General features: G+C 39.9%; 1 protein-coding gene across 5 annotated transcripts in view; it reads right to left on the bottom strand.

Annotated features, from left to right (window-relative positions):
• Positions 1-6,428: 6,428 nt before the first annotated feature.
• Positions 6,429-16,305, bottom strand: part of GUCY1A1 (guanylate cyclase 1 soluble subunit alpha 1) — a 53,011-nt gene continuing 43,134 nt past the window's right edge. For 4 of the 5 annotated variants that reach the window (XM_030564608.1, XM_030564606.1, XM_030564609.1 and 1 more), the window contains 5 exons: positions 15,377-16,086; positions 13,195-13,680; positions 12,483-12,626; positions 9,984-10,138; positions 6,429-7,423 (listed from right to left, as the gene is read on the bottom strand). In XM_030564608.1, the coding sequence (XP_030420468.1) occupies positions 7,222-7,423; positions 9,984-10,138; positions 12,483-12,626; positions 13,195-13,680; positions 15,377-16,086 (1,697 nt within the window). In that variant the 3' untranslated portion in view covers positions 6,429-7,221. The remainder of the gene's footprint in view (positions 7,424-9,983; positions 10,139-12,482; positions 12,627-13,194; positions 13,681-15,376; positions 16,087-16,305) is intronic. The other variant, XM_030564610.1, reaches the window with a different exon arrangement.

The raw sequence follows: 16,305 nt of genomic DNA on the forward strand, positions 1-16,305 counted from the left end.
ATAGATGAAATAGTAAGAAGTAAAAAAAAATTCATTTAATTTAATATTCCATCTTTGTTTTAAGGCAAAATTATACCCACTTGCCATAATATCCTTGGGAAGGGGTGAGAGCAGTCAGGAAACTCCATGCTGTACTTCCTATGGAGTTACAGCCATGTACTAAATGTGGCCTTGAGAAATGGCCATCCTCCAAACACAGCATTTCTTTTCTTCCATGACCAAAAAGGAACTCATTCCCTGTACACGTATTTGTAGTTGCTGCTAACTCCTGTCCTTTCCACACTGTGGAAAAGAACTCAGATTTGAAAAAAAAAAGTTTATTTAAAAATAAAAAGCAACATTATGTTTTACCATTCACACGATCCTACGAATGGACAGATTCCTACTGTCTTCAATATTCATTGATCAGTTGCCTATCATGGGCCTCCCAAAGAGTCAGAACTATTGATCCTCAAGACTTAGAGATATCCTCATAGGACTCCTAAGTCTTTGCTGGATATTACTTTAGGTCAAGAGGATAAAATCTGTATATAAAAACAATACTGTTGTGACCTTCACTACCCACTAAGATGTCCAAATTTCTTGGGTTCCTGCAGCACTGCTGTTTTCATTCTCTTATCTTTCTTGTTTTGTAACAGAGTGATTTCTAAATCTCTTGAATGGAGCTGTCTCACTTTGACCATGAGCAGTGCTGTTCAAGATGGTGCTTATGGAAAATCTGTATTAATATATACATTTGCAAACTCAGTTCTTAATTTATGCATTTTGCAAACTCAGTTCTTAATTTATGCATTTTGCAAGTACTTTTTTCAAGGCTCTGTAGGTGCTTGCTCTGTTCAGCTGTCCTCAACCACTGGTTCTCATCACAAAACTAAAGGATGAAAAGCAATATGCTTTAAAAGTTCATATTCACAGTTATGGTCAGAGTGACTATATAAAAATGGCATTTTACTCAAACATATCTGCTTCCTGTATGTACTCAGAAGGAAAGGTTGTTCCAGTGGCTTGTGTACTAGCCTAGACCTTGGATGACCTGGATTTGAGTCCCTCATCTGCCACAGACTTCCTCTCTAAGCTTGGGCTAGTCTCTGTGTCTCATTTCCCCATCTGTAAAATGGGGATAATATTTGTGTACCTCACAGAGTGTGTTGAGAATAAATATATTAAAGACTGTGTGGTGTTTATACTAGGATCTTTTGGAGTTCAGCTCTATTTTAAATTCATGGAGAAAGGACTGGATCACTGTGGACATTAATTGGGTGAACATTGCCTGGTTATCCTGGGAGACCCAGCTTACCCTCCATTTCCTTGATAATGAAGCCATTCATGGGCTGCTTGGACAGAAGGAACTACTGCCTCACTAGTTGCAGAATGACAGTGTGCATTTGGCATTTGGAAAGGGAGATGGCGTTTGTGGAATAGGTTGGAAGCAGCAGAAAAAAAAATCCCAAAGATTATAGCAACATGTTGTATTTTGCACAACATTTGTGAGACTAAGGGGGAGAACCTTAATGACAGGTGCAGGCTGAGGTACAGAAAGTCACTCAGCAGTTTGAGCAGCCAGCAATGTGTTTAATATAAAATGCAAACAACTGGGGCAGTATTGTCAGGTATTTCTATTGCTCTTATTTTGAGTCTTGGGCCTGAAACTGGTGGCTGTACATCCAGCTGTTAACCCTGGAGAGTGGTAGAAGTTGTTTGTGTAGTTCAGTGTTTATTGGCAATGAAGAGCAACATTGCAGCGATCCCTATTGTACCTTGTCTCTTTGCCTACCCATGTTTGTAAAACTTTATGAAATAGTGCAAATTCAATTATTTTCTGTGTAAAATGAACTGTCAACACCTTATGCATGCAATTTTAAAGGTTTTTATGAAACCATTATGTGACAAACAGAAATGAACCGTCAACTGACATGAAAATGAGAACTGTTTTCTTAATTAAAAGCTATCTATTATCTAACTATGAAGAACCTTTTTATTACATCAGCAGTGAAACAAAACAGTAAAGTGCAACAGTACAGTACAAGGCACAACACAAGATGCAGGAGGGCTTAAAATAACAGGCAAATATACCTCTTCTGGTGTATGGCCTTCTGGCATGGAGTGCAGAGACTTGAATTTACAAAGGGTGACAGAGGGCTCAAAAGAGCTCAGATCCTAGATGCCACTGTTCTTGCTGCCCTGATCTGTGAGGGGTATCACTTCTAGGAGCAGTGCTGCAGGGGTACAGCAAGGAGGAGATGCTGTTGTTTCCAGCAGCCTGTATTGTCCAAGGGTTGCATAACATGCCTGCATGCAGGCTTGCAGTCCTGCATTGCCTGCCATCCTAACAGCAACATGTGTTGCAACAGGGCATTTCAGCTTTATATTGCCTCCAGGAGTTGCCTCTGCATCTCCCTTTTTCCATACTGTCTTTGGCCATGGCAACATTTTCCTTAGCAACTCTCAGGCTGTCCTTTGCCACTGCAATGATCTCTGTGGAAAACTCCTTATCAGATTCCCTCTCTCAATCCTCAGATACTGGCTCCACCTCTCTACATTTTTCTATTTGTTCTTTCTGTTTCATCACAAGTTTTCCATTTGCTCCCCCTCAGGTTTGCCAGCTGTTCAGCTATTGATAAGGGCCTGGGATGGGGTGTACAAACTCCATACTGGAGAGGAAGGGTTAAGAGCCACTCTGGGCCCAGGCAGCTCTGTCCTGCCATGCCTGCAATGCATGAACAGGCTGGAAGAGGAGCTTTAAATGGGAGCAGAGTAGCTCACTTGCAGGTAGCCAGCAGAGGTTAGCAGATGTGCACTGTGGGAGGCTCAGCTGCCTGACCCACTGACTAGGGATGACCTAACTGACCAGCTGAGGGCAAAGGGTGCTGGATGTGTGAAAGGTTGGAGACTTCTTCTTTATTTTGCTTACATGTCTCTGCTGTTCCCTCTTATGTGGCTAGGCTGGCAGGAAGTTACCAGGGTGGCAACCACATAGCACTCCAGGGTGTAGGACTCAACTGCCTACCTTTGGGTCCTGGATTGGAAGCTGGTGGAAAGGGTGCATCTGGGTTCATCTACCAAACCCATCATGGGACTGGAGGCAACAAGACTATCTCTGATACTAGAGACTTGGGACTAGGAAAAGCCCATATTTTGAGTCCTGACTTTGGTACTTTCGCTGGGTGAAGCCTGAAGCCCCTTGCTGGGCAGCAGAACTAGCATTTTTGGACTCTTTACATACCCCAGAAGGATTGGACACAACTTATGGCCCAGCCAGAGAGCTGAGTCACAGAAAGGGAGAGACTGTATTGGTCAGAGCAGCTTTCAACAGGAGGCACAAAGACAGAAGAGGTCCTGTCATGCCCTTGCCTAGCCACTAGGCAGCATCTGTGGGGAGCAGGCCCCCTTCACAAAGGCCTGTCTTTTGAAGGTCTGGCCCATGCTGTGGGGGTATTAAAAAAATGCCAAATGATTACTGATCTTGTTTTAGAGAGGCTGTGATAGCATTTTTTTTTAATACTAGGTGACTAAGAGGCAAAGAATGGCCTTATTCAAAAGGCAGAGGGTAGATTAGGGCGATACAGTGAAGTTATTCACCAAGATGCTCCCCCCAGAAATATTACAGGAGTGGAAAGGAATCATAAACTAAGCCAGTAGGAATGGTCATGTAATTATTTCTCAATCACTGAACAAAAACTGAGCAACTTCTCAGCTTGAGATTTTTGCTTAATCTCCCCTGCAGACAAGTTGAAAGTATAAAGAAAAATAGATAGGTTTCTGCAATGACTGAATGCTTCAGGAACTGTTACCCATCAGTAAAAATGAGTCTTGCAGGGCATTTAGTGGGTAGCCATTCTTTGTGGGTTTATGGGCATGCAATGCTCATGTCTATCTCATGAAAAGTGAGACCATGAACCAAACTTCTCTTCCTGTAACCACTGTCTGAATAAACTTTTGTATTTCACACAAAAGAATGTTTTCCTTACGTGAAGGCTGCACCATGCTCCTTGCCCTGCTTCTGGAAGTGGCTAACAGGGTTGGGGAGTGGTGGCAGCATTCTCCAGGCAGGACAGCTGAGGGAAAGGAAAAGAGGGAACACAGTATATGTGCCTTCTGAAAACAGTCGGTAGCCATGGCATTAGGATGAGACACAGGCTAATTGCCCCAGAGCAGCTGTCGTTTTGGAAAGATGTATGACGTGGGGATGTGGGGCGGTCAATGGACAGTGTGGATAGAGGGAGGGAAGCAGGACCTCAGATTCGGGAAAGCTTTTAGCTCATGTCTGCCTACAATGGCTGTGGCCATGGTGCACCCAGAACAAAAGATGGCATGGCAGGATAGCATAATAAATACAAATGTAAATTATTTTTAAAAAATAATAAACTTACATGCTGAGGTTCCCTCCATGGGATTAGCCCCCTCAGTCCTGATTTGGGTTACTGCCTGGCAATCAGAGATGGTTGCTTCAGAGCAGAAACTGAGCTCAATTCTACTTGGCTATCATCAGGGTCCTGGGTCCTGCACAGATCCTGGCTTTCTGGGGAGATCTCTTAATTGGCCTCCTCATGGTCATTCCTCAATGAGTCTTGCTGGTCATCTTATGGGGGAAAAGGCAGCCAGCAGACTCCATAAGCTGCCTAGGCTGGGTGGTCTTGTAGTGTTATAAAATCACCTTCAGTTCCTCAAAAATGGACAGGTTACATGTTCCCTGCTGGACTTTCTCAGTTCTCTGTCATTTCAATGGAGGTGCTCTGGAGCAGCTTGCTTTTGATCCAGCACTGTTCCACATTCTGGTCATGGTCCCTCATGGACATCTGCCTAGCAATGGCCACAAAATGGTCTTTATTCCAGTGGCTGCCACAAGAGGTCCCTGAACTAACACCTCCCCAGATGGCGATGAGACAGGATATTGGTGAAGCTGCTCAAGACATGTTGTAGGTCTTCAGTAGTAAACTGGAATCCAGGGGTGAATGGACAAAATCCGGTTGAGTGCTAGTTTATAAACGAGGGTGGGGACATCTGGTCAACTTGACCCCAGACCAGGGGAGGGCACAAAGGTAAACAGACAGATCAGTAATGGTCACACATAGAGGAGTGTGGAATAGCCTTTGCAGACGGTGGAAGTAGTTTGCAGCAAGATTGTGTGCACATGAACAATAGGCTGGACTAACTTGCTTCGCAGCAAAATTAGTTCACTTTAAGCACTCCAGAGTTTGCAATAAATGTAGAGTCAGTGTGCTAAAAATGAACTGCATCATGTATATGCAAGTGTTTTCAAAGCAGATTAACTCAAAAAGCTGTGGATTAACCTTCCCCTGCCCCCTATATGTGGATATATTCTTGGTGTCGCTTTTAAAACCAGCGGGACTATACAGGTGCAGAATCTTAGTGGTGTCACTTAGCGTACACATATGGTCCCAGAAATAACCACACACAACTCTTTTCCAAAAATCAGAAGGGGAGTCAGAAAGTAAGGACGTCACTTTATGATATCTGTCAACATCCTGAATAGCTCTGCAGTGATTAATGCTGGTTTCTAGGGCAGGATTTCTAGTACCTGGGCAGACTAGAAGCCCACTGATATTTTCTGTTGGATCAACCCTAGAGGACAACAGAAATGCTCTTTAAATCAATATGTAAATACAAAAGAATGTTGAAGAGTTCAGATACCAGTCTCTCTCTTGCAAGGAACTGATGTTGTCACAAATATCCTAAGGATATGTCTGTACTACCCAACTGATTGGTGGGCACCGATCAATCCAGTGGGGGGTCGATTTAGCACATCTAGTCTAGATGCAATAAATCAACCCCCAAACGCTCTCCTGTCAACTCCTGGACTCCACCGCCATGAGAAGTGCAGGCAGAGTCAAGAGGGGACCGTCAGTGGTCAACTCACTGCAGTGAAGACACCGTGGTGAGTAGATCTAGCTACGTTGACTTCAGCTATGTTATTCACATAGCTGAAGTTGCATAACTTAGATCGATTCTCCCCCTCCCCACCCCCAGTGTAGACCAGGCCTAAGTCAGTGCAAGGTATGCCAGTCCCAATCTGCTATAGGGGCCAAGTTGTGTGTCTCAGGAGAGTGACTATGCAAGGTTATTAACTTGAAGTAGAAATGGAATCCTGAAGTGAAGTCTCAATAACTAACGAGCCTCTGTTTACTTGTAAAACGTATGTATTAGATGTGTACTGCAGATGTGTACTCATATATTTTAAAGCATTTGTCTTCACCTTTAGTTCTCAGTGACAAGTGCTGAAGTGAATGAACGGTACGTATTTCAGAGTCCATCTCACCTCTACATTATTTCTAGCTGTAGTATAAGATCATATGTTCAAAGCAATATGTTTGTGTCCTACTCACTGTACAGTCCGCTTGGAATGTCCTTTCTATGTAAACACTCTACATTATGTACTATTACTTCCTTCAAAAGAGTTACAAATTAAATGACAACAAACGGAAAACATTTATTGCTATGATACATAGTATCAGAGGGAAATAATTTTTAAAATAGGGTTTGAAAACTCCAAAAACTAAAGTCTTATTTGATTACAGAGGCTTTAGTGTGTGATTATACAATATTTGAATATTCTATAAATATTTATTTTATGCACAAAGAAAACAGGGAACAGTAAGCATCCATACTCTGCTGTATATACTGGTATTAGTTACAACTAGCAACCTGATCCATCAAGGTGCTGAGCGCCTTCAATTACTGTTAACTTCAGCTCCCACTAGGAAGGAGATGGGCAGCCCCTCACAGGATTGGGCCCAAAGATGCAATGGAAGGAGTTATTACAGTAACAGGTGTTTCCTTTTTCTTATGGAGCAACTAAGAAAACTGCATTTTGATAGTCACTGTTATGCACCAGCACACCAAACTGCATATGACTGCATCACTTGTACACAACATTTTTTGAGACACTGTATGTACAACATGTTTAGAATTTTCAGTACAGGTAGAGTTGAAATGGTCGTTATGCAGCACAGATTGCCACAGGGAAAAAAAGTACTCTTAAACAGTGTTTTAAATAGTGAAGTTGAAATATTATTTTAGTGACTATATCATCTGGAAAGTAAAAATAAAAAGTAGTATCTGACATACTTCCTGAAATTTTAATACTGGCTTTCAGGTATTAACAATCTAAAGTGCTTTCATTTTCATACTTTTTTAAACTCTCAATTTATACAAAATTAAAATATTTTATAAAATTCTTTTGTAAATGTGTGAATGTACAATTTAGTCTACCCCTGTTGCCTTGCCCAAGAAATTTGCATTGCCATCTTCAAAATCTCTCTTTTGAAACCAAGGCTTTGAATTTGTTCCTTGAAGATAAGCATCCAGAAAGTAACAAATACCAGGAATATCACTGGGAAAGTTTGGAGGAAGTTCTTCTCTTGAGCGAGGTGTGAACACAAAATCTGGATATTCTTTTAGCAGCCTATGAGACAATTAAAATGACTTGATTAAATATGAAATCAAACATTAACTGCTACTGCTAGTGACAACATTCTTCTTTTTACATGTCTTGTAAATTGGAGAAGAACTTGTTCCGGTATCTATATGTTATTTTAAAAGAGGATATATTGTCTTGCTTGTTTAGCATAACCTTTGCTCATTGATTGACATGCTGGTACATGAGATATTCAAACAGGATGATAGTCTCTCCTTTTTTGTCCATACAAGGCATGTTTTGTATTTCTCCTTGTTCTAAATGTACATGATAGATTTGTTGTTAACATTTCAAGAGACTATTTAGCATTAAATAATAAATCAAATTATTATATAAACCTGGCACCAGAATTCATCTTTCAACCAATGAGATGCTGAAGGATTTGTCAAGTAAAATATTTAGACCTAATATTAAATATAACCTTTATACTATTTTACACAACCTTCCACTAAAACCAGTCATCTCCTCTGGCATCTGAATTACAAATAAAAAGTTTGCTTCTACACTTTAGAGATAATTATTGGCACTACATATGTGAAGTTCTAAGACACCTTTGTGCGTAAACTATCAAAAGGCTGCAAGAATACATGCAACCATCACCTTACAATAATGCTGAAGTGATAGGCAAAGGAATTCTCCATCTCAGCCAAATCCCTGCCATCACAACAAGCCTGACTGGAGGTCTTATTGAAGGTCAACAGATTTGGGCTCCTTCACACCAAGGGAGGTAGCAAATTTCACAATCAAGCACCCCGCATTGAGAATGTCCTTCCCAATTAAGTTGGAGAGATGAGGTGGGTGAGGTAATATCTTTTATTTGACCAGCTTGTGAAGTTGGTCATATAAAAGATATTACCTCATCCACTCTGGCTCTCTAATATCCTGGGACTAACACAGATACAACAACACTGCATACTTCCCCTTGAAGAATAAATCAAGGAACTATCAGCTCAAACATTCCAGTTGATCTCAACTGCCAGGTAATACATGACAAAAATGGACTTGGATACCTAGGGTCCAACTCATAAGGACACTATAGATCAAAACTGGCACCTTGAATTGAACCCAGAAATGAAGTGGAAGCCAGTACAGTCTCTGAAACACAAATAAAATATGGTCTATGTGCAAAACACTGCTAAGAAAGCAAGCAAGTTTCCAAGTGGTCTTCAGGTGTAACTCTAAGTAAAGTATATTGCAATAATCCAATCTAGAAGTGCACAGACATGACCAATGGTGTTGAAGACTACATCTGATATGTGACTACATCCTCACAACTTCTTTGCCATGTGCATATAGAAAAAAAAGCATTCTTGGCCACCAAGGTTATTTTGACACTCTGAAGAAGCTAAGGCTCCAATAGACCTGCACTGTAAGCTAGAGGAACAAAAGGCAGGTAGCTCCTTAATAGTAGGAACAAAAATCACTTCCCCATTGTCTCTGGTTTCTTCCCTCACCCAACATCATCACCTCAGAAGTTATCTGAATTCATTTTTCAACCAGCCCACTCTTATTCAAGCCATGATCTTGGCCAAATGCTGGAAAACCCAACAGATTATATTGACCTGGGGATGTGAAATAAAGACTTAGAGCTGTGTATCATCAGCAAATTCAAACAAACCTCATTATTTCCCCTTGAGACCTCAAATATACATTCAAAAGTAGGTGTGACAGAACAGGATCCTTCTGTATCTCACAAGGGAGAGCCCTCTAGCTGACTGATTGAATAATCTCCTAACCCTGTCTTCTGGGTCCTCTCTGTCAGAAAACAGCAGAGCAACTTAACTTCAACTCTGTGTCTCTCCAGCAGTGTCCACAGAACTAGCAACAATGCCTTGTGGTCAATGGCATCAAGGACTACTGAGAGATCTAAAAGAATCAGTATGGGCCCCTCATGTTTGTCCACCACTAGAAGATCATTAATTAGGGTGAACTGAATAGTCTGGGTTTCATACTGTCTAAAACTAGATTGAACTGGGGTCAACAAAATTTGTATAACTCAGATGTCACTAGAGTTGCTTCACTACAATCTTCTCAGTTATCTTCCTTAAACAAGGAAAATTCAAGATCTGGTGATAATTGCCAAGCTTGTTAATGTCTAGAGGTGTTTTCTTAAGGAGGAGCCTACCAACTGTTCAGTTAGGTTATTTTCAAAGGTGTCTAAGTGAGTTAGGTTCCTAGCTCCCATTGAAAATCATTTAGCTCAATGAAGACCAGATACCAGGAGATGAAGAAAAAGCAAAAGTTACAAAGCTTCAAGGTTAGTAGCAAAATGTATTTCAGTTATCGGGACTTTTTATTGTTCTAAATAGGATGGGGAGAAAATACGTATTAGCTACTCAGCCTCACTCCACACTTTGCTTGCTGCTGTCCAGCTCCTGACTAAAAGTAATCAAGGTACAATCATGAGCAGTAAGGTCAATGGATAAAACAGGAAAGCAAACAATATTTTGAAAAGAAAATGCGGGAAACAATTGTGAAAGTACTGAAGAAACAATCACTAGTTTTAGATTATTTTTTTTTGATAACTATAGACTGTAAATTACTGTACCTGTAAGTTGTTGGACTGACATTTATTTTCCCAGGTATACTGCAAGACTCAAACTTGTTGGCAAGAGTTACATTGTTTCCAAAGAGACAATAACGAGGCATTTTAACCCCAACAACTCCAGCAAAGACGGACCCAGAATGGAGGCCAATACGCATCTTTAAATAAAATATATAAAACAATATTTGTTAGCCAAAATAGTTTAATCTGTTGAAATCAGTTCATTTTATTGATTCCTCCTTAATTAGAATGATCATGAGGTGGGGGTCATCTCCTTTAGATGCACGTATTCCATTTTCATTAGCGGGAAGTAAACCTTCTCAGGGAAAGACTAAACTGCTTAATTTTACTGCCTATAAATATTAAACAGACATTCATTTGCTTACATAACTGTGATAAAGTTGGTCTCTACAGCCCTAAATTGATCTAGAAATGACATCAGGAGACACAGTAACTCTCAGTTTACCTTCCTGGGTATTTAGAGGGAAGGGGAGTTGTAGAGTGGAAAGATGGGCTGGTGACATGCTTAAATAAATGTAAGAAGCATTGGGTTTTGTCTTAAGGTCACAGTCTGAGCTCTAAAGATGGAAATTTATGACACATACACCATAGTTCCAGTGGTAGAGGTGGGCATACCTAGAATAAAGCCTGGTCCTAAGGTATGGGAATTGAGTAACTGAGCAAACAAGCAGGCTACCGAATGCATAGGTCAGTTAAAGTATGCAGGAATCTCTTTTTCTGTAATTAGTATTAGGGTTTGCATAGTTTGCTTATTTGATATTGTTCTTTGCGTTCCTTCTGTTTTATTTGTTCTCCCTTTAAAGGACCTCTTATATGAAGTATTCTCTCACATTTAGAGAGGGTCTCTCCAGAACAGTGTTTTGGCTCAGTGGTGGAACACTGTGGAGAAGCTTGCACTGCTGCTACCTGTGCTATACCCATTCTTTTGCATCCCTACAACTCTCAATTTCACACCTTTAACAAGAGCTGAACTGATGTTCTGTATAGTTTTAAATAGAATAGCAGAGCACCCTGAAACAAAAACAACATCCACCCATACAGCAGAGCCCACAGATGTCTGAGGTATGGACACTAATATAGCGGTCTAGCTTAAAATAAGAAATTTGCAGTCAGGCATCTTTTTTCAGAAAATTTATTTAAAAAAATAGAACAACAAAGCTGAGAAACAGTGCACAAAACAGCCAATATTTCCATCAAAAGATCAAAAATGGAGGAAGCATCACTTTCAATTATAAAAAGCTTCCATTTGATGCTTGTAACTTCTTACGCAGTACACATTATTTTCTGCATCTCTTAAATGAATTTTATAAGTATAAGAGTATCTGTCTTTCAAAACTGACATCAGCAATTGTGATGGAAATTGTAAACTTCTTCATTAAATATTGTTAAAATGTTTCCAGCATCTTTCTAATTGTATTTTGTATTTTTTAAATTTGTTGTGACTTATAATAGATAATGGGACATGTTTATAACAAAAGGGTGATGTTCTTGCTGATAAAATGTAGAGTACATACCCATCTCAAAATACATTTTCTTGGATTTCTATCTGAGCCACAAGAATTATTTTAACTCCAAAACAGAGGGACTGGATTTAAAAACAAATGAATAAAGATGTAAGGAAATGTACTCAAAAAGAAAAAAAAAATAATGCTTAGGGTCTCAGAGGCCTATAGACTTAATAAAAACAGGACCCAATCCAAAGGCCACTGATTCAATAGAAAGACTTCTCTTGACATATGTATTTTGGATTAGTGACATGTTTAGTACCTCCTGGTGAAACTGATAAAATGTTTAGTTGACCATTCCCTTTAATGCAAACATGCACAGGAGTAAATTCGTTCATACTAGTCCCATTATTTTAATGAGATGTAAATCCATGCCTAAGATTAAGCACGTTTTGTTAAACTGAGGCCTTACCGTAATGTAACCCCACCATAGCTGACTGAAGTTTTGCCCAAATTGATATTAATGGTTTAACACAAAACTGGGATGGAAAAAACCTGTCATGTTTTATACACTCTTGCAATAAGGATTATTGTTGTCCTTTTGGTGATTTATATTCACCCACTGCCTCAAAACAGACCCTTCCAAATGTAATTTTCTCAAGGATTTCATTTGAGAAAGAGAGGCTTGGTCTCCTAATTAAAGTACCATAGCAGAATATTGCACATCCATGGCAATTTTATTGCTACGGAAACACTGAACAACAGTACAGTAATGTTCTGAGAATGATTTCAGAGAATTTCAGTCCTCTTAATGGATTTTTAGGGCTTTGGTCTAATCTTTCCCTTCCTTACAGAACCCTAATCTCTAAAAGAATTAAAACTCTGGTTCTCTTGTCAGACCATTCCCACACTCTTCCTGTTTGTTACAAGTTATTAAACATTACATAGGTGACATTTCGTTGATGACAAAATAATAAACATTTCCACCCCAGCAAAAAAACTATGCATGAATATGTTTCTAATATATTTGCCTGACCTTGATAGGCTCTCCATGGGGAGACATCACCTCATCTGACAGCTCCATCATCTTCAGTGCCATCAATGCTATTTGAACAGCATGTGTCTCGCTTTCTTTATGTAAACCTCCAGCCACGCAATAAGCATCTCCAATGGTCTCCACCTAAACATATACATTTGTCTCTTATTGTCTATGCATTCTGAGATGATGAAAAATATGGCATGGTTTTAAATGCTCTCAATAGGCCACACCCTGCCGTTCTTACTCAGACAAAACTGCCACTGGATTCAATTGAAGTTTTATCTGAGGAAAGACTTGAGTCCTAAAAGATAATTGGACCAAGTCCTGCAAAGATCAGTTGCAAAGACTGCCTTGCACTGGTGATGGCAATTGCTTTTATTATGCTAAAATACTTTCCCCCATGCTGTGGTACTCTGGCACCTGCTCTGATCAAATGCTTACCCCAGATTCACACCAGTGTACCTGAGAGCAGAATTTTAACCTAATGGCTCTAACTTACAGCAAATTTCCCACATGATTGCACAATCAGCTGACTTTGTAGACAATCTCTGTTTCATTTTGTGACCTGTCAAACTATTATAGTTAGGTCTGTGTCAAAATAATTTTTCAAATCCTATTATTCTCTATACCAGCTTAGTCTCCCTTTCCTTCCTCCCCTGCTCCTCCTCTGACCCCCAAGATTGCCATAGAAATGCAATAAATTCTCTACCTTGTAGACATCTAGCTCTCCGCACTGGTAATCAAAGCGAGTATAGAGCTCATTAAGCATGGTGATAACCTGCATAGGTGAGCACTGGGCACAGATGGCAGTGAATCCTACAATGTCAGAGAAAAGCATTGTGACATTATTAAATTTCTTGGCTTGCACAACTTGTCCCTGCCACAGCTGCTGAGCAACCTCACCAGGAAAAATTGAGCACAAAAGATCTACTGTCTTCTTCTTCTCCTCTTCCAGAGCTTGGTGGGCCATCTCAAGAGTAGCTTTAAGCTTTCCTAATCTCTTCTTTAGTCCATCTTGAGCTCTGGCTTGTTCTCCTATCAAAACAACATCCCTCAGAGCATTATGAATTGGAATATCAGAAAGGTATAATCCACGTCCTGTAAAATCTTCTAATCTGTCCACACAGGGAGATCCCAAGAACAAGATGGCACTGGATTCAAAAATATAGATCATTTGGCCTTTAAGATCCATTACCTGAAACAATAAAAGAAAGAAGAGTCATCCACAGCTATGGCAATATTTCAGGAAGGGGAAGAATCAAGGTAGACAGTTAGGCTGTATCACACAAGGAACAACTATGGCCTTGTATTTTTTAAAAAAATAATTAAAGGGAAACATATGGTGCTGTGCTAAAGCTCCCTTAAAACCATCCAGTGGACCCTGTCAATTATCAGAACTACTGTTGGCTCCTAAGTGCCAGGGTAAAGCAGTATTTACTGATAAATGCCTATTTCTGATATGGCATCAGTAAGTGTTGGTGTCTACTGTGGAGAAACCAACAGCCAAGAGCATAATTTTGTGTATTTTTGGTGTGCATCTGTTGATCAGAAAGCTATAGATTTGAGGTTACAATTACATTATCTGTTGCATTCACCAATTTATTAATGTTTGTCTGTGTGTCTGAAGGAAGAGGGGAGGGAATCCGCTTCTATTTCAATAGAGGAACTTTACAAACTAGCACAATTTAAAAATAAATAGGCATAAGTAACATGAGTATCATGTTTTAATTATCCACTAAAGAAAGCAAAACGTTTTGCATTAACTATTTTCTTTTGTTCCCTTTCACACCTAATCATATAGTACGTGAAGGTATTGCACAGTTTTCAATAACAATGCTTTTGTAGGGCACATTTTCAAAGAGCAGACACCCTATGCTGTTTGCAAATGGATATTTGCATGTGTATATACCTGCAAAGGCAAATGTATCTTTCGCAGGCACAAACGAATACACACACTTTTGGAATCCATCATCTCTTGGAGTCTTTGAGATACTGCCTATTACTGTATTTGAGCCACTGGTAAGAGAAACGAAACTTAGATAAACGCACTAAAGCAGCATTGTCCTTTCCCCCACTTTAAGGTAAAAGTTGACTAAAACCTTTAATACCTACAGTTCTTGAGATGGTGGGGCTGAATGGCTCAGCTACTCATTAATGGGGTTTGGAGCCCATCACATATAAGTCATAAGTTTGAACTGAGCACAGGCCAAAAGCTGCTGTCTGAGCTACAGTGTCTCAGCCTGTTTGCCAGTGACGCAGTATCCAAAGCACTAAATAAATAAATATATCACTATTTGGCATCCATCATGACACTGTCAGCAAAGGTATCAAAGGCTGAATGAACCTGGAGAATGAACTATCCTCTCACCCTCGCCAGACCAGGGATAAGGCAGACTAGCAGGGCACTGTGGTAAAGCTTTCACTGCCACTTTCTCTACCTCTGTTCTGCAGTTGCTCTGTCACTAAGCAAATGCAAAGGGACAGTGCTTCCTTGGCTTTACTTTTCATCTCAACAATCAACTGTTACATTTACTTAACAAACAAATATAGGGCCAAATCTTGCAGTCTTTATTCAGATTAAATTCCTAGGGAAGTCAAAGAGTTTTGAGTGAGTAAAAGCTTCAGGATTTGGCCTACAATTTGTTACACAACCTTCTGCTTCTGACTAGAGGTGAAAGTCTCGTCTCCTGTTTCCTGGATATACTCAGGTTTCGAAAATATTGTTATTATAATCATTATTTTGTAGTATTAGCCATTGGGAGGCAGAAAATCTAAGATTACAGACTGTGCCTTCTTTATAGTGGCTATTGATTTATAGCCCTGCCTCTAATAAAGAAAAGCAAAGCAAATAGATGCTTCACAGAAATAATGCTTACGCCATCAGCTCTTACCCTAGATGATTTCTTAACAGCATTGTCCCATCTCTTCACTCGTACAGTAAACTGCATATTGAGCATTGTCATGATCCCACTAAATGTGCAGTTTATTCTAGGCGTAAGAATTTCAAAACACTCTTCAAAGTTAGGATTTGCTAGAAATTCTCTCCTGTTCAAAAGTCTCCTTATCCCATTGCCAACTTGTAGAACAGCCATATCCTTGTCAAACATGAAATGAAATGGGAAAGTCTTACAGAACAGAGAGGCAGAAATCACAAGAGAAGACTGTGGTTTACATGGAGATAAGGAAGGTCTTGTGCTTTTGACTAGTACAGAGTACAACAAATATGGCTGGTTAATAAACTCCGTGCAGTCATTACGAAAGCAGGGTGGCATCAGCATCACTTCCACTTCGGTTTCATACAAAATATGAGCTGCTGCCTTAATAATGCCAGGCAGAATGAGACCAGTTATTTTCTTAGGAAAGAAACAGTACACATTTAAGAAGTCTTGATCTTTTTCCAGGCATAATATGGATGCTTCCTCAAGTTTGCTCTTTTTGTCTGCTTCTTGGCAATGGCCACTCTGCTTCAGAAGGGTATTGAAACTGTTCAAGAAGTCCTTAAGGGTTCCTCCAACAACTCCTAAGATGTGTTCATCCTCTTCATAACATATTTTGAACAGCTCTTCACCAAGATATTCCTTTACAGTTTCAACTGGAACACCTACAAATGTAGACCCACATTTCAGTCAATCACTTTGAGTTTCAATCCTTTTTTTTGCCCCAGCACTAACTCATACCCTTCTAGCATTACAGTTCCCCATCCCAGCACAGCCTTCAAAAGAGACTCTGGGTTAGAAGTAACTTAATTAAGTCATAATATCCAGTAACTGGGAAACACAGAGTCTGGGTAGAACTTGCACCCTAACCTCTTGTTTTCTCC

This window comes from Gopherus evgoodei, chromosome 5 (genome assembly GCF_007399415.2).
Source record: "Gopherus evgoodei ecotype Sinaloan lineage chromosome 5, rGopEvg1_v1.p, whole genome shotgun sequence".
Taxonomy (NCBI): domain Eukaryota; kingdom Metazoa; phylum Chordata; order Testudines; family Testudinidae; genus Gopherus; species Gopherus evgoodei.